This window comes from Genypterus blacodes, unplaced genomic scaffold, assembly GCF_046128005.1.
Source record: "Genypterus blacodes isolate CSIRO-AG114 ecotype Tasmania unplaced genomic scaffold, CSIRO-AGI_Gbla_v1 ptg000037l_1, whole genome shotgun sequence".
In the NCBI taxonomy this organism is placed as follows: Eukaryota; Metazoa; Chordata; class Actinopteri; order Ophidiiformes; family Ophidiidae; genus Genypterus; species Genypterus blacodes.
The window spans coordinates 1,451,367-1,471,246 of record NW_027466850.1 but is presented as its reverse complement, the minus strand read 5'-3'; the positions used below and the strand labels follow the sequence as shown (position 1 = coordinate 1,471,246).

The 19,880-nt window shown below is 44.2% G+C and overlaps 1 protein-coding gene across 1 annotated transcript in view; it reads left to right on the top strand.

Moving 5' to 3' along the window:
* The window catches only part of dag1 (dystroglycan 1), a 42,401-nt gene that overhangs the window by 10,784 nt on the left and 11,737 nt on the right, over positions 1-19,880 (top strand). The window contains exon 3 of the mRNA XM_076147225.1: positions 11,718-12,527. Coding sequence (XP_076003340.1) covers positions 12,096-12,527 — 432 coding nt within the window. The 5' untranslated portion in view covers positions 11,718-12,095. The remainder of the gene's footprint in view (positions 1-11,717; positions 12,528-19,880) is intronic.

Here is a 19,880-nt window from a genome sequence, read left to right as displayed (position 1 = left end):
TGCTCCCCTCCTCTCGCCTATCCATGACTTTATCTGCCCATCCAATAGTGGTGTTGGCTGAAAGATAGACAGGCTGTCAGCAACTTCCATGCCTGGTACATTCCTCTCTCACTCTGTCTCTCTGCCCTCACACATCCTCTCTCTCACTCCGTCTCTCTCTCTCCCTCTCTCTCTCTCTGCATCGCTCTGTTCCTGATGAACATCTGCAATGCCAGACAGTCAGGCTCAAGCGTCCAACCTTTCAAACACTGACTCCCTCTCTTTCTCCCTCCTTGCTTGCCTTCTTATTTTCAGGTTATCAGCTGCTGTGCATGTTTGTGCATGCACATATGTGCATTTTTAGATAACAGCAATTACAGCGTTGCCTTGACTTAACCCTCTACCTTCTGATTGGCAGTGCAAGCAGAAATCAGGGCACATTGTGTGTCTGCAAAGAATATCATGTTTTAATCGACCAAGTACGAGAAAGTATCAAACATAAATACAGATAATGCACGAGCAGAGAATAAAAGAATTTAGCTTTGGGTGACTCCCTCACATGCTGCGACATAGTTTCAGTTTCATTTTGACTTGGTTCTGAAGGTTTGATCAAGTCGGACCTGCTGAAGTTCTAAGTCATTTTTAAGTTAAAGCCAAATTGCAGTCCAATAGTAGAAAAGTCTGAATTATGACGAATCTCATTTCAAGAACAGATTTTGCAATGAAAACTTTTATATGTAAAACATTGTTTGTAGTCCAAGTCTCAAGGTGGTAGAAGTAAGAACCCTTGAGTCCTCGCTCCCTTTGTTATTTTCAGCTATACAAATGAAATAACCAGCTTTTGATTTGCTGTGATGTGATTGCAAAGGAAACACAGTGTCCACACTGGATCTCTTTTACCCTGATGGTCTCTTTTGTAGTACGAACCTTCTCTTATATATAAGTTAAGTTTAGAGTCAGTAATGCAGTAACACTCATAGTGTGTTTGTCTTTCCTCTGACCTGGTGGATTGATCCTCTTAAGCAATAAGATCAGAGCTGGAGTGTTGTCATGTCATTGCTGATGGTGCATTTGTGTTTATACCAAAGGAAAAACGGTTGACAGAGAAGCCGCAAGAAAGGTTCGCTTTTGTGTTGTTTGTGTTTCAGTTTAGAGGAATTTGTTGTTTGATATCTTGTGGCATTTCCCTAAATACCTTCCCAGTGGAACATAAAAGAACATAAACAGCATAGAGGTGAACAAATAAAATCTGCTGATAAATATCAGCTCACGTAAGCTGCTGCTGAATGCAGCCCCGCCGTTACTGTCTCTGTCTATTTGACTGTGATAAATTTAGCAGGTGGGTTATCTTTAGCCCGGTGAAACATCCGAGCGGCGGTACCTTTAAAATCCTGCCAGTGAGTTGGAGGTCACATTGCTCAGTCCGTTAGGCTATCAGCCATTGCTCTCTATTATCATAGAGATAAAGAATGGAGCCTCAGAGCTGAGACATCTGCAGTAACCGTGTAGGGACAGGATGGATGTGGGGAGAGATGAAGGCGCTGACTGACTAACTGCTAGACTGAATAATGTACTTTCACGGTAAACAAGTGGCTTATATGCTCATTGACTGAATGATCCATTTCAAAATAGACCTGCAAGTAGAATGTCCCTCTTAAAATAAGCTAATGTAACTTACTGAACTGCGGCCAAAAGTGGTAATTAAGAGACGATGACAAATTAAAATTTCCCACATTTCCCAGTTGCTTTGATGATGCTGTCACTTAATCAAACTCAATCAAATGGAACTAAAAGCATGTGGCAACAAACACTTCTATCAGGGTTGTGTGTTTAGTTCTTCATCTCTCTCTTCCTCTTCTTCATGACTCTACCTGACAGTGAGATTTAGGCCAGATGGGAAATAGAGAGAGAGATGAGACTTGATGACTTGTATCACCAGGTTATGGTAGGAGATGGCTATCGGTGCAAACTCATCACACAAACGTACACACACATACACACATATACCATTACATATTACATAAATGCTGACACACCTAACACAAATTGAAACCCATGGAAGGCTGCAATATGAACGCTGCTTTTCAGGTCATTGTAGTATCTAGGTCACTGCAGAACATGTAGAAGTGAGCCACGTTATCGTAACTGTACCTGCATACAGCCCAGCCACATTCCTCCTGTTTATCTTGGAGGAGGGGACGAGACGTGTTTGCATTGCTGGACTAAATGGAGCCTGCCAAGGCCAGCAGGCACGTTAATCAAACCCACAACACCTGAAAGCCCATGGAATACATTTCAATAGTGCTTTGGTGTGTGTGGTTTCAAACTTTATGAATAATCCTTTGCTTATTTTTGTCTAACTTCAGCCCCGGTCGTCACAACTCAGCACAAATCTGTGAACCCAACATGTCAAATCAACACATTTTCAATTTATCACCCCAAGTGAGCAGTTTGTGAAAATTAGCAGGATTGTAAGGGAAAGAGTGACAGGTGTGAGGGCTGTGACATGTTAGTTTGACTGATCTAGCAAGCTGCTTTTGGAATACAGGTGGAAGCTGATGGAGCTTCATCAGCACTATGGCACAGCTGAGAGTGAACAACAGACTGGCAGCCTCTCCAGGGTGTGCCCTTACTCTCCGCCAGGGAATGCTGGGAAAGGCTCCAACCCCATGCGACCCTGCACAGGATTAGTGGGTATAGGGAATGGATGGATGGGTGGACATATGGAATGGACAAACTCAGGAAATTGGCAAGAAAAGCTTGAATTTTGGTGTTGAGGTTTCGTTCCTTCACTGTCGATGCACCAATGTTGCTGTTGTTGTCTTAAAAAGGTTCACAACATCGAGTGAATGTCTGCTACCTTCACACTCTATTGTATTGACTTCTTTTGAGGATTTGGCTTTGCTGTTATTTAGAAATGACCATTCTCAACTGAATTTGACATTTTAATAAGAAAACCAGGGTGAATGTTGATGAAGAGGGGGGAGATGTCGTATGTCACCATCCATCACTTTAACCGGCCACTGTATTTAAGTCACTCTCTAAAAATAGGTGCCATTAAGTTATTCACCCGATCAGAGCTGTCAGAGGGGAGGAAAGCAGGGCACGTTTGGAGGGAATTCGATTTCACCTGGGAGGGGAAGTTCACAGATTGAAGCAGACCTTCAGATTAAAGGGCACAGAACCACCAGTCTGCAATGCTGTCTGAAAGGGTTGATGAGGGGTGTGTGTGTGTGTGTGTGTGTGTGTGTGTGTGTGTGTGTGTGTGTGTGTGTGTGTGTGTGTGTGTGTGTGTGTGTGTGTGTGTGTGTGTGTGTCTTGAGCACACATAGAAGGGGTTTGTATTGCCCAGCTGTCATTTTTTGTCAGCAACTGTCCCAGGCTCTCTCTGTCTCTCTCTCCCTCCCTCTCTCACCCACAACACACACACACAGCATTTACCAACTGCCCCCAGCTGTCAGTGTGTCTCAAGTATTAGCTGGTGGTCCCAGTAGGACGAGGGTCACACACACACACACCCGCGCTTGCACACACACTTCACATAAGAAGAAAATTGTTGACCCAACAAGATAGGCTGAGAAAGGAAGAGGATACACTTTACCATCTAATTGGAGTAAAATGTAATTACTCCTGCTACCTACACATTCAACAATAATTGTATTCGCTCTCATCTCTCTCTCTCTCTCTCTCTCTCTCTCTCGCCCTCTCTCACTGTCGATTATTTCATGTTTCATTTCTGCAGTGGTTGCAGTGTTATAATTAGCCAGCCGAGATGTGCAAAGCATCGTGGCACTTTCCCTCACGAGCTGTTAGTCTACGCACACACACACACACACACACACACACTCACACTCCTCTCTCTCTCTCTCTCTCTCTTGAAAGCCTAGGAGCCTTATTGTGTGTGAGGGAAAGCGCTGATGCGTCTGCCTCCAAAACACAACTCTAATCAAAGTGGACGTGTGTTTGGCTGCGTTCGCAAAAGAACCACATCTCCCATGATTCTGCCCCGCTGCGTTCATTTTCATACTCGCCTCTCCTTAAATTAAATCCTCATTTTCAGGACGTTAAATCACACAGAGTCCTGCGGGGCCTTGAAATGGCTTCGCTAATGTATCGCGCTAAAAGAACACACAGTTTGACAGTGTAGGAAACTAAAACATACACACCAATGTGAACAATATTTTCAAACGTCTGGGTGTTGGTCCGTTTCTTTCATCTTAATACAGTAAAATTCACATTTGGGATTGTTGCCTCTTTTTTAATATCACAGCTCAGTTTGTACTCGTTGGGTGTCACACTTGCTCGGTGGTGGATCAGCCTTTGTGGTAACATGATCTTGTTTTTGAAGAAAGGATTATTTTGCAGATAAGGATCATGTTTGTGGAGATAATAAATGCCGCCCCAGTCGCCGCAGGTTGCCTGTGTAACTCTATCTGCCGTCCAGAATAGAAAGCCTCCCATAGTGTTTTTGGAAAAATGGGGGGTCCGGAAAAGCCACCGCACCCTTATGTCAGGTCACACTTTCTCTGTTGTGTCTTTGTACATCTGGAGCACAAACAGCTGCCACACCTGCACCGTGCACAGCATCTGGCTCCTAAAGGAATTTATGATCTTCAATTTCTCTAACTCCACTACGATTTTGACGGATATACAATTATATATTTTTGACAAATATTATCAGGCATCTCCCCTCACAGGAACCCTGTTTAAGCTCTCAAACTGATTGGCACTAAATGAGTAATTAAAGTATGATGCTTCATTTTTCAGGTGTAATATATTAGTGGCAATTGTTGATGTGTAAGTTTTGATTTGTCCTAAACATCTGGACACACACACACACACACACACACACACACACACACACACACACACACACACACACACACACACCCATGAGTCTGAGGCTAACCTGCAGATATCTTGCTACTATTGGTGTGTCAGTCTGTGGGTGTTGCCACTTAAGGCCCGACACAACTGGACTTAAAAGGCAGTAGCTAATATTGGCTGTTTACACTCCATGTGCACAGCAGTACTGCAACAAGGGAGAGCTAATGTGGAACATTTCTTTCCATATTAGAGCATTGCAAAGACTCTGAAATAGAGCCCTCATTTAGAGTAAGATCATGGAGATGTAGATAGTTTCTGAAGCTACATTAATCATTTTTGGAAAACAACATTCTCAGTCGTCAGTTAATTTAGCTCAAATTTACATTTGAGAAAGCGGCAACTGCGCCTTTAATGGAGTATTAAAGTAATCAAGCGTTGGGTCTTTAATTCAATTACGCCCTATGAATTGCCTCACCATCCCATTTATAGGATCTGCTTTCCTATACATATGCATATACATCTGTGTCCCAAAACGGCCCCTTAAATGGACATCTGCTCCTAAATTGTTCTACCCTGATGTGCAGTATTAGTTTCAGGCGAGATTGTATTTACATGGGAGCAGCTCCACCTTTGAAGCTGTGTGAGCTGATGTTTGGTGTTTTCTTGTCCTTCTGTCTGCTTTTCTGCCTCAGTGGCTTTCCCAGAAGTCTCTGTGTTTTATGAGGCAGGTTCACATCTGCTTCCAACTGTCTGTCACACACAGGTTGAGAGACTCCTATATCAAAGCTTATACGATTGAGGAGTGGCCGGAACTTTCCACTAGGAGTTGTTATTTCTGCCAGCTGGATTTATAGTTGTTTTTCTCATAAGTTCTTAGAATTTTGTTTTTTCCTCTTCCTGTGTAACGTCCATGTTTGTTGTTCCCCTAATGGAGTTCCGACTCCCACTGTTTTGTTGCTCCGATGTGCCCTCTCTACCTTGTGTCATGACTGGAGAGTTCATTTTATTTGTTTTAATTTGTGATGTAGGGAAGAACTATTTGGATCAGCGAATGGATTTTTGAGAGGAGTTTATTTTTATCAGTTTACAAATATATATATATTTATAAAGCGGAGTATTGAGTGGATTTTGCTCTTATCTGTCCTTCAGTCCTGATTGCTCATCTCTCGTCCGAATATGCTTCATCATTCACTGGGTGGTTGAGTTGTGCTGGTTAGGAGTATTGGCATAACATACAGCCTTATGTTCTCACATATGGCCCGTTTGCTTGCCTTAGCAACAAGTAACAGTGTACAAGCCACAGGCAGCATTTCCATTGTGATTGACAGCATGTTCCTGGATGTGCTGTAATAAAATTGGATGTAATTTTGTTTGTTTTGTCACTGAGATCAGAGTTTGACTGATGTGATTTCAAAAGGCATCCCCAGGTAATTTATAATGAGACTATTTTGAAACGTTTGCAATGCTTCAGTTTGCTGGTAAAACATCAATATCTACTCTCCGAAGACTTAGGAGCAGTCTAGCCTATTGGTTTGTCTCACTGTATGAATTTCTACAGTCATCAACCTCAAGTTTGGCAATGTTGACAATATTAATCAGATGCTCCCTATAGTATTAAACTAAAAATATGATGGAGAATAACAAAAAAGCTTAACATGCCAGCCTTAAATGATTACACCTAAAATTGCTCTAATCTCCTTCCTAACTCTCTAAATCTTACTGTGTAGCTGAACAGCGTTGCAATCCTAAATCTTGCCCAACAGCAACAATGTACTTGCAGTCTCACTGTGAGTGAAATGGTCCAGAGACATCACATCTTGACTGCTTGACTAGAATAAAGAGCATTTTTGTGTTGTAATGTAGAGACGTAGTCAAGAAGACCGATAGGTGGCGAGTTGTAGGAGAGCTTGTGCATGTTGTCACGTGTCATGGATGTGTGTCCTGTTTGGCATCAGTGTCACCTTTCAGTGAGGGAGTTCAGACTGGACTGTCTCCCTTAGAGAATTTAGAGAATCTCTCCCTCTCTCTCTCTCTCTCTCTCTCTCTCTCTGTCTCTCCCTCTCTCTCTCTCTCAATCTGTCTCTCTCCCTCCCACTCTCTCTCTCAATCTGTCTCTCTACCTCCCACTCTCTCTCTCTGTGTCTCTCCCTCTCTCTCTCTCTCTCCCTATCGTTCTCCCTGTCACACCACCTCCCCCATTCTCAGGCCACTCTCATCCTGTCTGTGCCAATAATAGCGGAATCATGTCCGACTTTGGGGATTGAAAGGTGAGGGAGGACGCTCAGTGAAAGAGAAATGAAAGAGGGGAAGAGTGGGCAAACAGTTTGACAAGATGACAATCTCTCTGATTGGCTATCCTGAGGGATTCGCTTTACTTCAATTGGCAGTGGAATTTGGGAGGAGAATTCCTCTGACCTTAATTGCTACTGGGGGAATTCCATCAAAGGATCAAAGTAATGTGTAAAGAAGTGAAGTGAAGTACAATTTAAAAAGCAACATATTCACAATTTTACCATCATACTAGAAAGATTCTGCATTGATTAAGATCACTATTAGAATATAGTAGACTGTCTCAAACTAGCCCCACTGCTGGAATACTTCTCCTGTATCCCATTTCAGCCCCACTAAAGGGCGACACTTGACCTCCAGGTCTCACTAGGTTATGACTCATGTTGTGGCCACATGTGTCCCTTTTTTTGGCATCTAAGCTACCTGTTAACAGTCCAAATTAGGGACATGACGTCACTCTGTGGTCTCTGTCTATACTGCTTCGTCCTTTGATAGAAGAACTCAAATTGTAGATTGTAGTTCTACACACGCGCTGTTCCACTGCACTAAATGATGTATTTAAGTATGGAAACTGTTGCGTGTACACAGTTATTCTGGGTGGCTGTGAGTAATATTCCTCAGTCTCTGTCCTGGGCTATCTTCAGCCCTCAGTAGCTCTTGCCTCTCTGGTTACTGTGCTAAGGTTTTACTGTTGGTCTCGGGTGTTGGACGTCCTGCCGTGTCTGCATTCTGTTCCGTAAATGCATAATTCTAACAACATCTCACCTGATTCAGTCAGAAAATGTAAGCATAAGTGTTGGATGGCTTCCCACGGTAGAGAAGAAACCACAATGCGTAAATCCCCTGTAACCCTCCTGTTCCAACCCTCCCTCTGTCTGTTGCTGCCCTACATTCAGTCCGTCGCCTCCTTTTTTCGTCTTACACAAGCCTTACACTAAGTTTACTTGCTTTCAACACTGATTATTTGTCTGTGCTGTGATTCATGTAAACAAATCATACATACATCAAGATGTATACATGGATGGAAGTAGTTGGATTTTGCCACTGTAAGAGTATGAGGAGCGTCTGCCCTTTGAGTAAAAGCTTGCAGAAGTGTCTTATACCCACTTTACTCACGAAACACACAGAATTCACAGTAAGTGTACAAGTTAAGTAAAGTTTTCTTGTGCCTTTAGGGATTTTCAGTTTAAGAAAGAATGATTGGAAGGAGAGAAGAAAACTGTTTGGGAAGAAGGAGATAAGTAAAAAAAAGAAATCAAAGAAAAAAGATATTAGTGGCATTTCAAAGTTAAGGAAGTATTAACTTTCCCCTCTGAAATGTACTTTGTGCCGGTGCTTCAAATGTTGTAATTAGTAACTTTCTGCTAAATCATTGAATAGCAAATGATCAAAAATCACATTTTGTGAGCTGTGTGAGTGTTGGAAAGTCACAATTAAAGCATAAAAGCAATTATAGTTCTTTGAATATGAAAAACATGACGACAGGATAAAAGCGTCTGCCCCGTTAATTAAACTAAATATCAAGTGCAACCTGCTCATTTTACTGAGCACTTTCCACATTCCCTTCTTGGACACATAAATGATCAAATCTCCAGCTTCCCAACCCTTTAAACCTCCCAAACCCTCTGCTCCTTTTATGTTCCTGCCCTGCCAGCTATCGCCTCTCCCCTCTGCTGCCTACCCCCATCTCCCCCCTCCAATCCATTCAATCCCCCACAGAGGAAGCCAGAGGGGAAACTGCTGCAAGTGTCCGGTTAGCTGTTTATTTATAAAGATGTCCTCGCAACCTGAGAGCAGAGCCTGGACCGAAGTGCCATGTCTGATATTAACGCCTGTTGCGTAGCAGGAGATAGCTGTAGATGGAGAAGGACACCACAGGGGATAATAAACAATAATTCTTAGAGTGTGTGTTCGCTGCATATTGTATTTTTACACACCTAATTTCAGGAATGTGGCATTTCAACTACGACCTGAAGGAAATGTACTCCAGATACAGAATGACAGGCTAAATTATTATGTAGAAGATAAAACAAATATCCACTGGTTGAACTCGATCAGGATCATAAAGAATAAACTTTTTGTAGTCACATTACCAAGAAAAGATCCAGCTGTGTTTGTACACCAGTTCAGTAATCCAACATTCATACACACCAAATATTGACCTAAGCTGTTAATTTACATTTCCATCCCCCTACACAGCCCAAATGGGAAAACCATACATTCATTCACTGAAAACCATTAATCTCGGCACCTCCAGCTTAAATAACTGCGCGTTGTAAAGCTCTGACCAATCAGAAAAAAGTTCCTGCATGGAACGAAGGTGTCACCATGGTGCCCAGCTGACACACACACACACACCAGCACACAAACTCACACAACCCAGTCCAAGCCCCCCTGCATTGGCCCCAGTTTCCTTAGGCTAAATAATCTCGTAGCCGTGGGCACTGTAGTGGACTAACACACACACACGCACAGAGAGACAATGACCCTCTCTGTATCTTAACCATGTTGAGCATCTGTACCGGTGTCTATTATTGGTACTTGTTTGAATTTTCTAACCTATCTGAGACATTTTGTGGCGCCTTGGGCTACGTTTGACTGACTGGGGGGCAGAGATCTTTTTCCTCTACTTCGCCTTCCTTCCTCTCTTTCAGTCTTTGTTCTCCCTTTTTTTCTTGTAAGCGTTTCATCATGATCTGATCTGATCTCTGCCCACAGCTTTCTGCAGTCTCGTCTCTTTCTCTCCATCTTTCCTGTCCTCCTGTGTCACGTGTTCCTTCAATCTCTTCCTGTGAACTCTCCTTGCGTGTTAGCGTGATCAATGTTGGGTGTGGGGCTAAGGTGTGTTTCTTTTATGTCCCACTCCACCAAGTTGTTTTTTTTGACTCCCTCTGTTTGGGCACTGCTGTCTTTCTGTGTTGACAGCACTCCTTTATCTAACAGCATAGACTCCTCTGTGGGTCTTTTCACAGCGACCCCCTCTGCTATCGTCGGGTCTATTGTCACGCCATGAATAGACAGGCGGTGTTTTTGATAGGTGAGTGTGTGCTGGGGGAGAGGGAAAATGCCTTGGCGGTCTGGGAGATTTGAGAGAAGGTGTGGCGTACATTAAGCCTCAGGAGCGCTGGGGAACAGAGGACGGAGAGGAAGAGACAGTCAAATAGTCAATGAAAAGCAATAAAGGAAAGACGGAAAGCTTTAAGGAAAGGAGACGGAATGGGAGGGATGTTGCTCCCAGCGCTACAGTTGAAGGAAATCTACGTGAGCCGTCCTAGTCTGTTCTGAGAAGTCGGAACACGCTCAACTGTTTGAAGGAGAATTTGCAAAACTTTGAGTGAAAACCCTCACATGCACAGAAATGAAAGGAAAAATTCTAAACTTTCAGAAGCTTTTAGCCAAGGTTATTTTTCTGTACAGCGGAAAAGTAGAACAGAAGTAGATTTTTAGTATGAAAGGTTTGACAGCAGGGAAACGACTCGGTGGTGCTGGTGATTAAAGGTAAAGTTTAGTCGAAAGGTTAGTACGTAGCAGCAACAAAGACTCTTTTCTGTCAGTCAATAACTACCTGGGAGGCTTTTGGGTTGTTGGTGCCACGGAATTCCTGCAGTGATTTCACTTCCTTCACTGGGCAACAGCTATGGGCCGAAATGGAGACTCAGCTGGAATCTCTCCCTCGCTAGCTCTCTCTCTCATTCTGTCGTTCTCAATCTCTTCCACTGAAACTGAAGTTCTGGTCTCAGGGGAAATCATTTGTGTTGTGACGCGCACGCACATGCACGCACGCACACCCACGCACACACACACTTGCTCAGGAGGGGATCCTCTCTCCATGAAAGAGCTGAATGAATAACAAACCCCAGAGTTCAACCCTAGACACCAACAATGGACACAAACACACACGTACACACACACACGCATTAGCTCACATCTGAGCACCCCCCCCCAACACACACTCACACACACACACCTACACACACACCCAGTTTGACCCCACTCACAATGGAGAAGGCATGCATTCATTAATGCTTCCAATAAAGCTCTGGCTGGTTTGGCATTGTTGGCTAATCCAAGGTCCCACCATATATCACCTTCACTCTGTCTCGCTCTCCCACCGTCTCTCCCCTCTGTCTGTCTGTCTTGGTCTCTCTCTCCATCACATCGCTTTCCATTTGTCTCCTTCTCAATGACTCTCTTTCAGTCTGTCTGCCTCCCCGTTTCTCTCTGGCTCTGCACGTCTCTTTCTCAGGCCTGGAGTCATTGAAAAACCTACCAACTGAAAAGATGTGGGACGTGTGTGTGTGTGTGTGTGTGTGAAACGAGAACTGTGTTTGGATGAAAGTAGGCTCAAGAGTTGGAATTATGTGGAAACTAAGCAGATTACTTCACAGCATCGATCATGTTATCCCCTTGTATCCCTCTCATGATGGGTTTCTATCAAAAATGAGATTTGTGTGGTGTGAATCAATTTAAGGGGTTGAGCTTCTCAAGAGGATTGACTTTTGATTCTGTGCAAAGCAGGTTTAAGTTGAGTGTTTAGCTCTTGATGGGACTTGGTATTGAATGTTTAGGACGTGTATGTTTTCCCGTCTCCCTAACCGTGCCTCTGTCTTTTCTCCTCGCAGATCTCAACGGCGCTCAGCACAATGGGACTCCTAAACCTCTGAGGAGCGAGCACAAAGGACCAAGTGGAAGAGGAAGAATAATTCCAAAGGGAGGGAAAAAGGAAAGAAGCAAAGAGAAAAGGACAAAAGGAGGAGGAGGTGGTGGAGGAGAAGAAAGAAGGGAGGTTGTTGCAGGGCGCCAGGCAAGCAGGAGAGCTTTTTGACGGGAAGAAAGGCAGAAGAGTGGGCGGAGAAGGAGAAGGCGGGCAGGAGGGAGATTTGAAAGGAGGGATTTACTCTATCTGTTGGGGGTGCATGCTACCCTCTCAACTCCCCCCTCCCACTTGCACATCCGCCTTTTTTTGTCTGTGCCACTGACAGACTGACAAAAGGAAAAGAATGCGCAGTAAAGTAAGTTTCGGATGCCTTGGGGCAAACATGGGGTTTGATTCAAGACTACCCAGGACTAGAGCCTTGGTTGTGGGCTTGCTCCTGGCCATGGCAGCCTTGATCCCTTTGCCGGCCTGGGCAGACGTGGAGATCAATGCGCTGGGTGAGACGGTGATAATGGAGGGAGGCGAGCGAGTAGGCGGCGGAGAGCTGGAGGCCTCCATGCACTCTTCAATCCTCCAGGACTTCCAGGAGGTGACAGCAGGTATCCGGGCGATGGAGGCTGTTGCCATAGAGACCAGTGAGATGGCGGTAACAGCGACACAGCAGAACGCGGCAGCACCTGCCGCCTTCACGGACTCCTCGGCGGTGGTGGGTCGAATCTTCAAGATGAAGGTGCCAAACAAGATGGAGGACGTTTACCTTGGTGACATTGTCAAGGTGAGTCACAGCATGGGCACTTCCTCATCTCTCTCTCTAAAGGCATATTTTCTTCCCCCTCTTTATTTACAGCAGTTTAATTGACTCTCCACATTTTCTATCACTAATGGCTCCACTCTGGCAGCATCGCGCAAGGTTATAAACATGTACGTGCAGTCAAAGGCGTAATAAAGAATCAGTTATGAAGAGATTAAAGAATATTGGGGCTGTTGGTGTCAGGGTAGAAGTGCCGCAGCCTAAACGAGGGGGGTTGACTTCAGGTGAACTCCAACAACAATCAGAAATGAGCCACTTCCGATAAAATATGTGGCTGAAACGATGCGAGCGTCTGCCGTAGCTCAAACTCTGTCCCAAGGCAGCACACATTAGAGTCATCCACAGCAATATGAGCTGTTTAATTACACTGCATCTTCCACCATGGCCAATTTCATATAATATACAGTCTGTATCCTCATATCTGAGTGGTAGCCTCTCTCTCTCTTCCTCTCATTCCATTGTCCCCGTCTTTCTCTTCCTTCCTGTTCCTGTCTTTCTGCCCTTTCCTCGGCCTAATCCCATCCATTCATCCTTCCCTTTCTTCATCATTCATCAGCTTTTGCCTTCCCTTCCTCGCCTCTACCCAATCTATCTCCTCTTTCATTACTTTACGTCCACCTGTGAGGCATTTGCCTCATCTCTCCTATTCGTCTTCCCTCTATCCTTCTCTAATTATCCCAGGCAGACTTCCTCCTTTGTATACGTGCGTGAAGCATTTTTGTCTCTTGTCACTCGCCCTTCTCGTCTGTATTCATGCTATAATTCATCACTCGTCCTCTGACCCTTCACCCCCCCAAGCTTTCTTCTTTCCTCTCCTCTTCACCTCCATCCATCCCATTTTGGCTTCATATAGTTCCACTCATTCTCATTCTGTCCGCCATCCTCTTCCCCTCCTCTATAACCTTTCTAGTCATTTTACACACTCCATTCCTACACCTGTCTCCACCTCTCTCTTCCTTTCTGGCCCTAAAATATTTCTTCCATTGGCTACAGTCGCTCTTTCAAACCTGATTATATCTGTCACACTGTACGCTGGGGGGCACCTATTAGAGCCAATAGGAGTTGACAGCATGGTCAAGGAAGCCAAAAAATGGGAGGAGAGAGGGAGCAATGAAGACAGTAAAGGAGAGATAGGGCAGAGCGGGGGGAAGGAGGGATAAAGAAGAGCAAAAACTGTGTAGAGAAAGAGAATCAATGTAGGGGGAAGCAGTGAGATGCAGGAAGAGATGGATCATAACTTCAGGAGCAGCACAGGAAGGGAAGATCATGGGAAGATCTGCAATCCTGTGATGTCAAGTTGACGCTGCATGATGTATCTAATCATGTTTAGGCAATGTGTGATTAAAAGAAATCGTACAATATTAAGACGTGAAGTAAACATGGAGCAGATGTTTCACAGGTTATAATGAGAGAAATGGCCATTGTTGATAACAGAGCTGAGTGAAGGAGCTACAGGACGTTCTCCCAATAATTCATTCATCTGGTCACAAAGGTTTTGCTCCACAGTTCTCTTCACTCAGTGTTCCGTCCTCAGCATTTGAGGACAGTCTGTGTGGACAGGCTTGATTGCTTTGCGTGCAGATATGAACTAATGTCACCAGATGTCATGCAGACCCTCTCAGTCGCGGGGACAAAGACAGTAAAGTTTGGCCTTGAGACGTACAGGCCGACATGCAACTCTTGATAAATTCTTGCATTTCTTGCATCTCAGTCTGCACTAAACACGCCAAGCTGCTGTAAACATCTGTCACCGCCTATCAGAAGAAAAACACACTTGTTATGACTGACCTATGATTCACTTCTTTATCACACAAACAAAATCAAGCTAAAGCAAACAAAATCATTAGCTATAATTGAGTATTTTGTTTTATTATCAGTGGACATTAAAGTCTTTCAGTCACTCGACAGTAGCAGGGTTTTGCCTATTAATGATCCCCAATGCAGCTTTGTTATATTCTAAACAATATGGCCACAAAATAAACATAATCATACACACTCTGAGCTCTGTATCTTTGTGGCCAGTGTCAGTGTTAGTCAGAAATAGAAGGTGACTTAACTGAAGGGCTATTGGTCCCAATAAAAGCAGCCCCGTTATGTCAACGCGTCCTTGTCTCTCATTTTTTGAGTGTCGGCCAAATGTGAACTTCAAGTAACTTTGTTTTCTTCCTCCATCTCTAATCTCAACATTCTCTTACCTTCACCTTCTCCCTTACCCTCCATTACAAATCTCAACACTTTTTTTTTATTGCATTCAGCCTCCACTCTGTTTGCCTTGCACCAATCCCTCCCCACACACACACACACACACACACACACACACAGATATTTGGAAGGTCAGTACTCAAGGTTGCAGAGCAAAAGGCCAAATCAATTCCTGTGCTGGGCGTTGCACTCACACTGATGGCCTTTTCTTATGAAAATCTGCCAGAGTTTGAGGCGTCTCTGTGGCTCCACACACATTCACCTTTTCCTCTGCACTCTCTGCCTGTCAATGGATACAACAGCCTTTATAAGGAGTCACACCACGTAGGGCTGAGGACTCCACACTGGCTGTTCAAGATGCCTAACTAAAAGATTAGATGAAACTACATTAATTATACTGTATAATCTGACAAATACATATTGTGTTTACGCAATGTCGTGTTTTGCTTTCTTAAATACAAGGTTCTGTACATCTGCAGTTTATTGGATGAGATATGGGCTCCAGTACTTTGTCTAAGCATTTTAACACTCTGGAGTCTAAAGTAGTTTTGGCAATGTATCATTTGATTTAATTTGGATTTAATTTACCATCATTAAAGCTGCTTTCTGAAAAAATAAATAAAAAACCTTATCCCTTTACCAGACAACATGACAAATAAACTGACATTACTTCTGCCAAGGTTCTCCATTCTTTTGAGTAAAAATGGAAGAGGGAAGTTTGTTCAGAATTAAGTATAATGAATACATATTAAAAAGATAAGTATATAAATAAATAAATACTAAAAAACCCTGACTGAGTACTTTACAGGCTTATCAGAAATCTTTTTGTCTTTCTAGCGCCTTATCTCTGTGGTAAAAGAAAGCAAACTCAATGAATAGAACCAAAGCAGAAATGACTTTAGTTTCCTGAGTTTAAAGTTTAGCATCTCAGCGTCGCTTTAAGCCAAAAGGTCAGAAGCTTTATCCAAAAATAAAAGGCCAAGCTGAGCATCTGGAAAGCAAAGCAGATTAGGATTCTTCTAAACACGTCCAACAGCAGCGCAGCGATAATTCACCGTGGCTTGAAAAGACTGCAGTTGAAAAGGTGGGACCTCTGTGGCTGCAGCATCTGTATGCAGGTGCTGCAGGGATTAGCCCGCCCCGCTGAGGCTGCGTCGGCTGCTGGAATTAATGGAAGTGGCCGGCAGAATGGGGTTCCTGGCCAACAGATGAGTACTCTCCATAGCCTCATTAGCACAATTACCAGCATAATTAGCCGATTGGCTGACGGGGGGGCTGGCAGGCGAGCTCACCCCCCCCACCCCCACCCCGCCCTTTGTTTCTTTTTCCTCTTTCATTCCGGGCAATAACTGACGCTTGCTGAAAATTCTTTTGAACTTTACTTTGAGGAAAAAGTGAATTCCGAGGCCAGCAGTGTGGGAATATGTGTGTATGTGTGCAAACTGTAAAGCACAAATGTGTCTGTAGGCAGAAACAGATTGTGTTTGCATATGTTAACTAGTGTGTATTCCTGTGTGAGTGTGTGGATATACTGCATGTCCTTTGAAAGCAGATGAAGAAGAGACACGTACTTCAAAATTACCACCCTACAACTATGTCTCTCTCACTCTCCCTGTCTCTCTCTCACTCTCTCTGTCTCTCTCTGTCTCTCTCTCTAGTGTAAACGTGTGTACATACAGTCGATGCATCCGTGCGGCAAATCGTTATGCGTGTATGAGAAAGTGTGTGTACGTGTGTGTGTGTGTTTGTGGGAACACATTGGCTGCTTGTTTTACTCTCCCCCCTCTTGATGAATGGAGACAGTAGCTTGCTGTTCCTCTTGGGGGCATTTTTGTGGGAAAACTGACTTTCTCCTCTCCTCTCCTCTTCCATTCTTTTTCTTCTTCATGATTGCCTCCTCCTCCATTTTTCTGTCTTTTATTGTCTGTTCCTCCTCTGTGTCTTGGCGTCATTTTCACATTTCCACTGTTCTCTTCCTCCCTGCTCTCTGCCTATAATATATGATGGACTGATCACACACACACACACACATCACTGTTTTTCTCTCCCTTCTCTATCCATCTCTCCCTTTCACAGACATCTTTTCCATTTTAGCATCTATCGTTTTAGATGATCCCTCCTCTTCCACTTGAGTAATCAGTATCAAATAGTCCTTCTGTCTTTTGTCCTCCGTCTCTCTTTCCAACTTCCCATTTGTTTTTACAGAGAGACTCCCAAAAAGCTCCTGTAATTCCATAGTTGTTAGCTGGCGGGATCACAGTGGAAAACTGGTATTACAGAGAAGGAGGAGGGGGGGGGGGGAGGAGAGAGGGAGGAGGCGCAACCCAAAGATAAAAACACACACGCGCCAGAACATATGAGTCACCAGAGCTGTTAGCTTGTATGCCACGAACGGCTCACTGGCACCAAAAGCGCTGGTGTCCATGTTGCTATTTAGCTAAACATACAGAGGCGAGTGTTTGATTCATATGTTCCAAATTATAGGTTCCCGCTAATTCATTCAGAATTCCGTGGCTTCGTCTCAGCTGCGGCTTGTACATGCGACGTACTGTACTTACACATTTTGCTCTCTTCTATCCAGAGACGGAGGCTATTTCCCTGTTAGTCTTATTAATGCCCTCGTGTCAGTGTTGGATTTCAGGACATATGTTCCATTTGACCTTTAGCACACATTATTACTGCCAAACAGCCACAGTTTGACTCCCGTTTAGAGAAACAATTAAAAACGCAATATTTAAAAAGACAAAGGCCCGATAAGCTTTGCAGTTTAGGGTAAAAGAGGACAGTTTAGATGCCAGCCTGACACTGATGTTGTTACCGTGTGTCCTACTGTAGCCTAGCAACGACAAGTCCTGGACCAGCCGACAGTCTGTATTCTCTAGCATGCTTGGTTTTGGCCCAAGGGGGAAGCTGAGTTGCAGTGTGAGCGGCTGCTCTCATTGGCTGTCCAGGCTAAGTGAGCCCAACCATATTTGGTGTCTGGCTGTTACAGTAGCAGCTTATATTTAGATGGTGGATGCTATGATTACATATTGTCCCGTTAAGGTAGTTATACCCGGAGCAATTTGTTGATCGTCACGGCGATGTGTTGCCAAAGAGTGCATCAGCATCACAGCCAAATGTCAGACTTTGGGAACGATGCAGCCGAGCCCGACGCGTTGTTTCAAAGTTTGATACTCCCGCATTGATTTTGTCCCAACATCCGCGTCGTCTTCAGTCAGTAGCACCCTGCGTCTGCACCACTATATCATGTCTCTTATTATCCCTGAGCAACGCGTTTAAGATTTAATGGTATGTGTCGGCCCTATGGCTCGTTAGCTGGATAAAGATAGCTAATGTTTTATTCACACCGCATGAAAGAAAAAGGATAACTGCTGATCCAGGGACAAGCAGGGCCTCGGCTGAGCTGCTCGTCAGGCGTCTCAGAGGAGAAACGTTTGTTTAAGAATGCCGGTCAGGTTCAGTGATGAAGACTATAGTGACGAAGAAGCTATAGAAAAAGGTGAAGTGAGTCATCAGACGTCTGGTTGTAAGCGACGTGAATGGAATTGCAGTCGAGCGTTTCGTTTATTCCAGCAGAGATAATGAGAAATTTGTTGTTGTTGTTGTTTTCCTCCATTGATGCTTTTTACAGCGCCATCACTTTACAATGCATTTTAATGTTTGGAATTAGCCCAGAGATCCTTCTTTAGTGTTCAACAGACAGTTTACAATATCTATGCCTCTGTATAGGGTGAATGTACATAAAGCTTTCAAAGTACTGCGTGGACAATGAACGCTCAATACCTGCAGTGTTCAATACATTCATGAGCAATTCGATAGAAATGCATCCAGACCAAGCAGTAGATCCTGAACAACCTTCAAGTACAAGGCTAGGAAGCAAGTTTAGGCCAGCTCAGACCAGATGCAGATACAGTACCTTAAGTGTCCTCTGTCTGTCCTCCGTCTGTCCTCCGTCTGTCCTCCGTCTGTCCTCCATCTGTCCTCCGTCTTTCCTCGGTCTATCTTCCGTCTATCTTCCGTCTATCTTCCGTCTATCTTTAGTCTATCCTCCGTCTGTCCTCCGTCTGTCCTCTGTCTGTCCTCCGTCTTTCCTCCGTCTATCTTCCGTCTATCTTCCGTCTATCCCCCCCGTCTATCCTCTGTCTATCCTCCGTCTATCCTCCGTCTTTCCTCCGTCTTTCCTCCGTCCGTCCTCCAAACCTCTGCAAAGTTTCCAAAAAACAAATTTGCGCTTCTGATTAAACATGCAAATCAAAAGTGTCAACAATCACTAGCAGATGCCAGTTTTCCAGGGCATGCAAAGAAACAAATCATTAATCATCATTAGGGTAAACAATAGATTGACCAGCCTCAGTATTTTAGTTGTCACACCATTTGTATTCATAGAGACGAACGTGTTTGTGAATATGCTAGAACGACAAACAGCAAAGGGCTGGGATTGTGGGTGTGTGTGTGGGTGTGTGTGCGATGTTTCTCCTTGGTATAGGCTTGGGTGCCAGTCAAGAATATATTACAGATACAGTGTGTATTTCAGAATTTTTGCTTATAAGGATATTTGGTGTCTTTGTACCGAGTGTGAGTTTGTGCTGCTGATAGTAGTGAGTAATTTTGGTGGAGCTGCACCGTTAGTCAGAGCTGAAGCTGAGAGCCTGAGGAAAACAAGGCATGCTGAGAAAGAGATAACACACACACACACACACACACACACACACACACACACACACACACACACACACACACACACACACACACACACACACACACACACACACACACACACACACACACACACACACGCACACACACAATGCTACTGTTCCTAGCAGGGGTCACACAAACAAACACATTGTGAACGTATGTGCGAAGCCCTGTAAACGTCTCTTCTTTTCACACTCTCGCTCGCTCTCTCTCTCTCTTTCATACTCACTCACAGCATGTTTACATTGTGCTGTTTCTCTAATTCCCAGCGTCCAGTGTAGCACAGTGAGTGGTAAAGCAATGTTGTGTAAGCAAAGGCCGCTCCTCTGATAACGCCTGCAGGGAACAGGGAGGTTAGCCTCTGTGTCCTTAGCTCCTCTCTGGCTTCTCTACAGTCTCTCACATTACTAAACA